The following is a 9,932-nucleotide window of genomic DNA, read 5'->3' on the forward strand; positions in this document are numbered from 1 at the left end:
GAATCGTCCTTAACGTTTTTTTTTCGTATTAAAATCGTCCTATGGACAAAATTATCCTCCCCTTCCCCTCCCCCTCCCCCCACCCGGTCTCCCTTTCCCGCCTCCCCCTCCCCTCCCCCACCCCCACCCCCACCCCCACCCCCACCCCCACCCCCGGTCTCCCCCTCCCCGTCTCCCCTTCCCCTTCCCCACCACCCCCACCCCCACCCCACCCCCGATCTCCCCTTCCCCCCTCCCCCACCCTCCGGTCTCCCTTTCCCGCCTCCCCCACCCCCACCCCCACCCACGGTCTCCCCCTCCCCGTCTCCCCTTCCCCGCCACCCCCACCCCCACCCCACCCCCGGTCTCCCCTTCTCCCCTCCCCCACCCTCCGGTCTCCCTTTCCCGCCACCCCCATCCCCACTCCAGCCCCGGTCTCCCCTTCCCCCCTCCCCCTCCCTCTGATCTCCCCTTCCCGCCACCCCCATCCCCACTCCACCCCCGGTCTCCCCTTCCCCCCTCCCCCTCCTCGTCTCCCCTTCCCGCCACCCACCCCCACCCCACCCCCGATCTCCCCTTCCCCCTCCCCCACCCTCCGGTCTCCCCTTCCCGCCACCCCCACCCCCACCCCCACCCCACCCCGGTCTCCCCTTCCCCCCACCCCCACCCTGCGGTCCGTCTCCCCTCCCCCCTCCCACGGGTGTTTTATTTTTTTTTTAATTTTTTAAATTTATTAAAGTAAGGGTAGTTTAGGAATAAAATTAAAAATTTTATTAAAAAAGACAATTTTAATACGAAAAAAAAAACGTTAAGGACGATTCTAAATCGAAAATTAGATCAGGGACGGGTTCGATTCCGACCCTCAACGTGAGGGACCAAAACAATAGTTATCCCTTAAATTACCATACACTACAAGGAAAATACTGATTATCGTCAGAAAAAATGAGCAAAATTTAATGGTATAAACCTTGCCAATAACATAATACCAGCAGATTTCTTGTGTCTAATGGTAAATTTCGTCGAATTTAGTGACAGAATATAGTTAGTACGAAAACGAAATCTAATAAACGTTACCGGCGGAATTTTTTGGACGGTAACATTGGCGCCATGTCATACATCTCCCTGGCAACTTACCGTCAAATTAATCCAACGGTAATTCCGACAGAAATGGTTTTAATTTTTTTTTTAAAAATAAATTAGTTTGGTTGGGCTATTACCATCGGAATGTTTCGGCAGTAGTCTTTTTATTTTTTAAAAATAATCTTTTTTTTCTTCATCTATAATGTTTCCCTGATAATTAATAATTGAAATAGTGCTTTAAACCTGATGTGAAATATCAAAAATATAAATTAAAAATACGGAATGACTTAGAATTAAAATATCTGAAATAATACTAACTATATTACATTCTTCATAAAGTTTCTTAAAGAAATACATCTCACAGAACTATGTTTACATTAATTCTATTCATATTCATCATCATCTTCCTCTAATTCACCGTCCTCCTCTTCCGAGGTAGTTTCCTGATTATCATCGAACTCGTCTTCCTCTTCTTTGTTGCCATTTATCTTATCTTCTTCTTGAAGATCATCGTCCTCTGATGGAAGTGCGTCGGCATCTATCCAAGATCAATGGTAATTATGATATCATCATCTATAACAGCAGACCTAAGGGTGATCGGCTCACCGGTATCAATCACTATTTTCGAAGGAGTTGGGTTGTCAATCTGGTAAGGTTCCTGATCCTCTGTCCTATCATCATACTCGATTCGTCATCTTGGCTTAGTCTTAACTACAACCACCCAACTAGACTTGCATTAACCCGGATAAGGAAAATAGTATACATGTCGTGTATTTTTAGATAGAATAAAAGGATCGTAGTGCCTATATTTCCTGGTTACATTAATTTCAGTGATATTATAGTCCTTGTGCTTTCGTATTCCTTATCGCGAACTTGGATCATACCATTCACATTTAAACACGAACACCTTGTACGTAGTATGACAGAAATACTCTAATTCAATTATATTGTGTAACACACCAAACCAATCAGAGTGACCCCAGCTTGAATCACCACGAACCCACACCAAACTCAGGTGTTATCTGTTTTCTTTCTAATCGGCCACTATAAGGTATGGAATCGATATCCATTAACAGTGTATATCGGGTAGCTAGTTTCTTTATTCATTGGGCTCCAACTAAGTGCAACTAGTTCCAAATCTGTTATGTCAGTTAGCTGCACGCTGACGTATTCGGTGAACCAACGTGAAAAATTGTTCAATGAAGTATCAGAATTTGCCTCTTGGAATAACCTATATGATTCATCATAGGATAAAGATGTTTCAATTAGATTAAGAAGTTAGTATCTTATTGATTGCAGTATTTACGAAGACTTAAAAAATTCACATGAGGTATGTTAAAATTTGGTCACAGTTAAGCAATACATGCAGATGTGCACTATCGATTTCCTTCTGCTCTAACCAGTAGTCACTACCCGCACCCATTGCAGCTCCTTCCGACAAAAAGATTGGGTATGTTGTTCCACTTGACAAGAATTCTCCCCTATCATTATTCCTTGCAACTCTTGTTCTACAGGACTCAACATGAGACTAAAAATAGAATGAGCAAAATATAGATGTTTCCTTAGTTAGGAATGCTTCACAGATGCTGCCCTCAATCCGAGATCATTAATCACTACAAGAGAGGCGGAGAATAGCGGCCAAACATTGCCAGCCTTTTACCCAACCGCTGCAAATTTCAGGGATACCAGCAATTGATTTTCATGTGCCGCTAATCAGGATCTTTATTATCATCATTTATCCTATCTCTTTTTTATGAGTTTATCTTATAACTAATAATTCTCCTAAAGTTGCAGAAACCGGCGAACTGAGATTGGTAGCGCACGAAGCCCTGACATTGCTGCTCCACTGTGCGCCACTGCTGCCCAGCTATCCTCCTCTCTCCGGCGTCGACCTTTCGCTCTCCTCCACAGTGCGTGAAACCCCTACTCCCTCCTCCTCCAGGGTGCACGAAATCCCTAATCTCTGCTCCACCCTGCACCTCTATGGGGTTTGGGAGTCGCGCGGCTGCCATCCATCCTTCTCTTCCCGGCGTCGACCTTTCGGATCTCCTCCACAGTGCGCGAAACCCCTGCTTCCTCCTCCACGGTACGCGAAATCCCTAATCTGAAAACATCAAATATGTTTATATTCTATGAGAACCTTCTTTCATTCTATTCACTCTGTATTCAATTTCTCATCCCTTGCCGATTTATTTGTATTTGGTACATAGGGATAATTAGACTTGGTATATTCTGTTGTGAATATTGTGAATATTGTGTCAGCTATTTAGGGTTTAGTTGCTTAATGCTGCTGCTGATGTTTTTCTGTTTTGATAAGTTGTTGCTGCTACTGACTGTTGTATATATACTTGGTAAATTTTCATGTCACCTAACAATTTGTTCTGCTTTTGGACTGTTATTTATTTTGTTGTTGTCAACTTTCTTTGTTGTTAGTTTTTTAGGACTGTTGTTAATTTTATAGAACTAGAATTGTTGAAATTTTACATTATTCAGAATTGTGTAAGTGTGCTAGTGTTTGCCTAATTGAAAATTGAAAATTAAAAGTCTTGCAGATTAATAACAAAAGTGATTACTTTTAGTTAGCTATGTTATTTAGTTGGCATTTAAGAAAAGGGACAAAACATTTTATTTCTCTTACTAGACAATTAGATAGATGCCTTTCCTATCTTCACCTTTTCTATAGTCTTTATTTATTATGTAATTTCGGTCTGCTCACAGACGGGAACTCAATTTTAATGATGATTTTGTTGTATTAACCTGAATATAAATGTTTGTAGATTTGCTACACTTCTTTGGCAATTAAAGCAAGTGTTTCAGGTGAATTTTCTTTTCAAATTTTTACTTTCATTTAAAAAAAAACACATAATTAATCTTAAACCTTCCAAGTGTTTAGCTAGATGTATTTATCCTGTATTTAAAAAAAACACATATATATTTTGATTTCTTGACCAAACGTGTATATATATATATATATATATATATATAGACATGCCTATCCCATGATAGTTACCTTGGGACATAATTTGCCAGTTTCTCGTGCATTAGGGATTGACTTCTCAATCAACCACCAGGCCAGGCCACCATTCTCTGTTTTTAATAGGTACATAATTAATATTAATTTGTCCTCATTATATTATTTATATATCGCAACGACAATGATAGTGGGGATCTTGTTTTGCCAATGTCCATTCTTATTAGCTGTGTGAATGCACAATGGGGCCTGGTCTGACTTTTGTGATCGAGGCTCAGCCTTATCTGAATGCTGTTTTGATGCCACTTGGGCTTAAAGTGATGTGCTTCAAGGCCTGCACACACTACCCAACTCTCTTTGATCATTTCCAGAGGGAGCTTCGAGAGGTTCTCCAGGACCTTCAGAATAAGTCCTTGCTCCAAGACTGGCACCAACCGCAATTTTGGAAGCAACTTAAAACTCTCGCCAATTCAGGTAGTTTTTACATTGTAGAGATTAACCTATATACAACTTTCATTTGGTAACTAACTTTGTCAATTTCATAATAAAATATATGCCATTATGGTTAGAGTCATACCTTGCCTTGAGATAAGGCCTGGACAGTTTTTGTAAGAGTTTGGACTTATCGCATGAACTAGCTTTTGGGGTTTAGTTTTAAGTGCACTTCTAACACGTGATTGCTTACTTAAACTAACAATCATATTTGCAATTACAACTCAGCATCGAGCAGTGGCCAGAAAGATAGCCTTCCCCTTCCCAATACCGTCCAAGGTGTTTTAGGAATGGACTTGGACAAGGTCAAAGCAATGCAGCAAAGGATTGAGGATTTCACCAACCACATGTCTGAACTACTCCGTATTGAAAGGGATGCTGAATTGGAGTTCACTTAGGAGGAATTGGATGCTGTTCCTAGGCCTCTGGATGATGCTTCTGACCCCTCAAGACCGATTGAGTTCTTGGTTAACCATAGCCAGCCTCAGCAAGAATTCTGTGACACCATTTGCAACTTAACTGCCATCAGTACCTCTACCGGTATTCTTCTTTTTCCATTTTCTTACGAGATATCCAAAGATATAGTAGGAAAATATCCTGCCAATTTGGTATCTGCAATTCAACATGTCTTTAATTATGTCCATTTCATTTGCCACAAAAGAACTTGAATTGTTCACTTGATTACAACTTACTATTTGGAACACTATTTATAGTAAGTGCCATGAAGCAGAGATGACAGGAGGACTAAGTCACTCACCCGTTATATATAACAACAATGAAGATGGGGATCTTATATTTATATCCAATGCACATTATATTATTTATATATTATTTATATATCATAACAGATAGATGTTGATTACCTCAATAAGGAAAATGGCCATCAGAGGGATGCTGGGTCCACTGCATCAACAGCTATGGTGTTGGGCGACCGAATTCTTGTTGCAAATGTTGGCAATTCTAGAGTAGTTACATCCAGAGCTGGTACAGGTTGGTACTGTGTCACTTATGTGCGGGATTTATCTGAATTTGGTGTCGAGTGAAGGGATTATTCAGCCTAGTTCTTTTAGCCCAATTTTGGTGATATGCTTGTCAAATACATAGTAAATTTCCACTCCAAAATAGCTCAAGCAAAATAATTTTCTCTTCCCTCATCCCCTTTATTTTATTCTTCTGCTTTTCACTGTTATGACTTATGAGTGTATCGTTTTACTGTAGCTGTTCCTTTGTCTATCGATCACAAACCTGATAAATCTGATGAGCGTCAAAGGATTGGAGGACGCAGGGGGATTCATAAGTTGGGCAGGTGGGTTTCATTATGCACTGGTGTTAACATTCATTCTTTTTATTTTGGTTTACAATAAACTAATGATAGCAATAAATAGTTTACTAGCTGGTATTGATTCAGGGACATGGAGGGTTGGTGGTGTTCTTGTTGTTTCCCGGGCATTTGGAGATAAACTTCTTAAACCATACGTTGTTGCCGACCCAGAAATTAAGGTTGTTAACCCCATACATCTGATTATCATCCATTTGTATTCCAGTGATGTATAGATATTATGTCAGCTGATTTCCCCTTGTTGCAACTGTTCTGGCTTAGGAAGAAGAAATAGATGGTGTGGATTTTATCATAATCGCCGGTGATGGTCTTTGGAATGTCATATCAAACAAGGTGAGTTCGTCCTACAATCTATACTATATTCGACCATAAATGACACACACTTGATCTTGTGAACTTTCATTTATTTTTGGTAATCTTTGCTGAGTGCCACTACTTTGTACCAAAGCTGAACTACATTTACATGTGCATGTGCACCTCATACTTGGTAGTCTCCATGCTTGCCGTCTCCATGCTTGGCTACTATACCGATGCAATTGATCTTTCATTCAGTTCAGACTTGTGTGCGACAAGTATCTACACAGGCTACTATATTTCTTTTTTTACATCTTTGTTCAATTGTTGCTCTTATTTTCATATGAAAGTTTCAGAATTTCCAAATCATAGGTGAACTATCTTTTTTTTTTTGCACAATACAATTTGAAAGATTAGAAGTTACAAATGTTTGTTCTTGTAATGCCTGCAAAGAGATATTAGTTGGCTTGTAAAAGTTGTTAACTTGGTTATCAAATTTCTATATTTGTGTTTCACTTGCTATTCCATGCCATGAATAATTTTTGCCTTCTTTCGCTGCAGAGTATTGCAACAGAAATGCAGAGTGAGTCTAAATGGAAGCAGATGGGAGAATTAGCTATGTCTAATGGAAGGGTACTTTTCTATGTTATTTGAAACTTGTATTTCTCCAACACCTAAGCTAAATTTCATTTCTAACTATCCATGTCAAAATATTCTGAAGTGAGTGCCTTGTTGTCTTTGCAGTTAGATATGGCTGAGGATTGTTGAATCTTGTGATGGATTTGAGCGAGTTATTACCGTTGTATTCTTCTTTAGGGGAAGCTGAAGGAATATCAAAATTTGTTTTTTTGGCTAGTTGTAGAAAAAATTAGGTAGCTTTGTGGAGAAATTATTTTTTTACTATAACAGTGAAGATTGTGGGGGTTATAAACATCTGCTGTTTTTTTTTTTAAAAAATGCATGCTGAATTGCGGCGGTTCTTGACTGCCACAACGTTTTTTTTTAAAACCTGTTTTTCAAGTAGCGGCGGTTTTAAACCGCCGCAAATAAGTCATTCCATTTAGCGGCGGTTATACCAGCGGTTGCTGAAAACCGCCGCTAAAACAATTGCCCGCGCCACTATCCAGGGCGGTTTAATTAACCGCCGGTCTTTGATTTTGTGGCGGTTTAAAACCGCCGCTAATAATAAAAAACCGCCACAATGTCCGTACTCTCTTGTAGTGAATGCTAAGTTTTGTAGTGCATAACTCCCTAAAGAAGTCACTTATTTTACAAATATGGTCACTTCCACACAATAATTCATTCCCAACAATAATATAATCCATACCAACAACTCACATATATATAAATATATACATCATCAACACCATCAACTTCTTCATATCAAATAACAATCGATTTAGCCAATCCACATTCAATTCAACAGAATATATTACAAAATACATCACCATTATTATATCCAACCATTCAAGTTCAATATATATCATCATCATTATCATTATCATAACATCATCAATTATCTATATCAAACACAATACCAACACCACAACCAATATGGCACCAACAACAACCTCAAACACTCTAATACATAGGCATATCAATCCATCACAATCAGCATCAACAACAACATTTCAATCCTATCTTAAAGTTAACTAGCCTAAATTTCCACGACACATTATATTTTAGTTACAAGAAATCAAAACCATACCTTGGCCAATTCCCTGATAAACCCGAAACACCTCAAGCGTTCTCTGCACTACGAGCTATCAACCACAGCCCCTCACCAACGAATCTAGCTTCCAAATTTGATCTTAAGCTTCTATTTCCTCAAATAGACTCCAACCTACAACCAATATTCAATCTAACATTATAATTACCACTATAATTAATATAGATTCACTAGTTCAACATTACACAAAGAGATTGAGGGAGCTTACCTTGCTCACAGCTCAAGTGAGCTAAACCCAACAAAATTCACAAGCTAATTCGAGTCTAAACACCGAAATTAAATAATTTTCAACATCTTTGTTCATAAATTTTAAAATTTAGGGATGAGGAGACTGAAACTGAAAAGTAGATTTCATACCTAATCAATGACTAGACTTTGTAGAGCTCGACGCGCTAGTCGCGTGGCTGCAAACGGTGCGGTAATTAGAGTTTCGGATCAAAAGTTATTTGAATTTAAAGATCAAGTGAGGGTTTGTGAATTTGTGATATGTTCTTCCCCTTTTCTGCACTTGCAGCGTGTTATGCATGAAGTGGGAGAGAGAATGAGCTGAAGCTCATTTAGCTAAGTATAGTGGGTTGGGCCTTGGGCTCAATACAGGTATGGTTCGGCCCAATGTTAGGCCAAATTCTTTAAAATTAGTGTCAAAATTCTTATTTTAATTAGCTCTATCTCATAAAACTATAAAATTTTATTTTCTAATTTCTTAGATTAATAATTAATTTATTGGCTAATTATTTATCAATTTTGCGAGTTTTACAGAAAGGAGTTCTGCATTTGAATTTTAAGCCACATTTTCCGTCGGCTTTACCTGACGGTAAATCACCAAAATGATGCATTTCAATAAATTGTTGTACCAACAGATTATACCGATGAAAAATCTGACGGTAGCATTGGCGCCATTGAATAATATCTTCGTGTCAACACTTACCGTCAGTTTTGCGACGAAAAATATTTTCCGACGATAATCTTTTATAGCAACAAATTTCTCTTCCTTTCCGTCGAAAAATTCGATGGAAATTTCGCCGGTACAACTTGACACTAAATCTAGGTAGTTCTGATAGTACTCAGCATTTTTCTTGTAGTGATATAACCAATTTCATTATCCTTTTTAAATAATTAATTAAAAAAGATAGTCCCAAGTTTTTTATGCAAAGTAGATTAAAATAAAATACATTAATTAAATAGGTATAAATATAGAGATTATAAAATTTTATTAACAATCTCCTTATACAAAGTTACCGTTTATAAGACTATATTAAAAATCCAAGTAAATTTAGTATCATAAAATTTATTTTAGTATTTATTTTTTATTTTCTGGTGACAAGAGATTAAAAGAAAGAAAAAAACACTCGAAATAAAAAAAGACCTCTTTTAAGAGCTAAAAATGTAGTCTCGTAGCAACATGGACAAACTCCCCCAAGACTTTTCCTACTCCACCTAATGAATGCTATTAAAAGCTATAAATTTGGCTAAAACTTCAGAAACTTGGTTAGTATCTCGTTGAATAAAATTGATCTTTGTTCTCCAATTCCAACTTAAGATCTTAATAACCTTACACACCAAGTCATGATCAATGCTTTAAATCCTGCTATTCCTTTCATTGATAAGAATAAAGGCCACTAAACAATTCGTCTCATAGATAACATCTCTAAACCCAACTTTTCACTCAAAAAGTAAACCTTTTTATATTGCAAATAACTCGTTTGGAATGATAGATGCAGAAGGCAAAGAGCCAGCAGAACCACACAACTAAGATCCCTTAAAATCACGTAAACACACCAAAAACTAACAGCTTCACCTAATATGCTAGCATTACAATTTACTTTAACAGAAAAAAAGAGAAGGAGGAGACCAAGAAAGCAACATAGAAAAAAAGTAGAGATCATGATGCATGGAAAAGATATCGTGACATTCAGATTGAGAAGCCTGAATAAAAGCTAAAATCTTATCAATGTTCCACGGGTCAATCGGGTTAAAAACATCATTATTACGATTTCTCCAAATCCACCAAATAGTCGTCAAAAAGAGAAAACTATTAGAATTCATCT

At 38.1% G+C, this 9,932-nt stretch overlaps 1 protein-coding gene and 1 pseudogene across 5 annotated transcripts; both read left to right on the top strand.

Moving 5' to 3' along the window:
- The first annotated feature begins 2,569 nt into the window (after positions 1-2,569).
- On the top strand, positions 2,570-5,060 carry LOC107648683 (uncharacterized). Of its 4 annotated transcripts, XM_088491974.1 has the most exons (6): positions 2,570-2,762; positions 2,854-3,145; positions 3,837-3,876; positions 4,090-4,159; positions 4,258-4,504; positions 4,751-5,060. In XM_088491974.1, the coding sequence occupies exons 5-6, from the start codon at positions 4,273-4,275 to the stop codon at positions 4,918-4,920; spliced, it is 402 nt and encodes a 133-aa protein (XP_088348100.1). In that variant the 5' UTR covers positions 2,570-2,762; positions 2,854-3,145; positions 3,837-3,876; positions 4,090-4,159; positions 4,258-4,272; the 3' UTR covers positions 4,921-5,060. The 4 variants fall into 4 exon arrangements, with proteins under 4 accessions (XP_088348100.1, XP_088348099.1, XP_088348098.1 ...); XM_088491973.1 differs by having other exon boundaries at positions 2,570-3,145; positions 4,046-4,159; XM_088491972.1 differs by having other exon boundaries at positions 2,570-3,145; positions 4,105-4,159.
- Positions 5,061-5,254: 194 nt separating this feature from the next.
- Positions 5,255-7,141, top strand: LOC110263731 (putative protein phosphatase 2C 11; annotated as a pseudogene). Its single transcript, XR_015885915.1, has 7 exons — positions 5,255-5,281; positions 5,371-5,512; positions 5,741-5,828; positions 5,931-6,022; positions 6,123-6,194; positions 6,717-6,788; positions 6,900-7,141. The product of XR_015885915.1 is annotated as a putative protein phosphatase 2C 11 (transcript).
- Positions 7,142-9,932: the final 2,791 nt, after the last annotated feature.

This window comes from Arachis ipaensis, chromosome B6, assembly GCF_059453495.1.
Source record: "Arachis ipaensis isolate K30076 ecotype BB chromosome B6, ASM5945349v1, whole genome shotgun sequence".
NCBI classification, from domain to species: Eukaryota; Viridiplantae; Streptophyta; class Magnoliopsida; order Fabales; family Fabaceae; genus Arachis; species Arachis ipaensis.

Bases quoted from the DNA above. Each gene is read 5' to 3' on its own strand.
- LOC107648683 (XM_088491973.1), top strand. From the start codon at position 4,273: ATGGGGCCTGGTCTGACTTTTGTGATCGAGGCTCAGCCTTATCTGAAT. The intron at 4,505-4,750 runs GTAGTTTTTACA...ATTACAACTCAG, and splicing joins TAAAACTCTCGCCAATTCAG to CATCGAGCAGTGGCCAGAAA.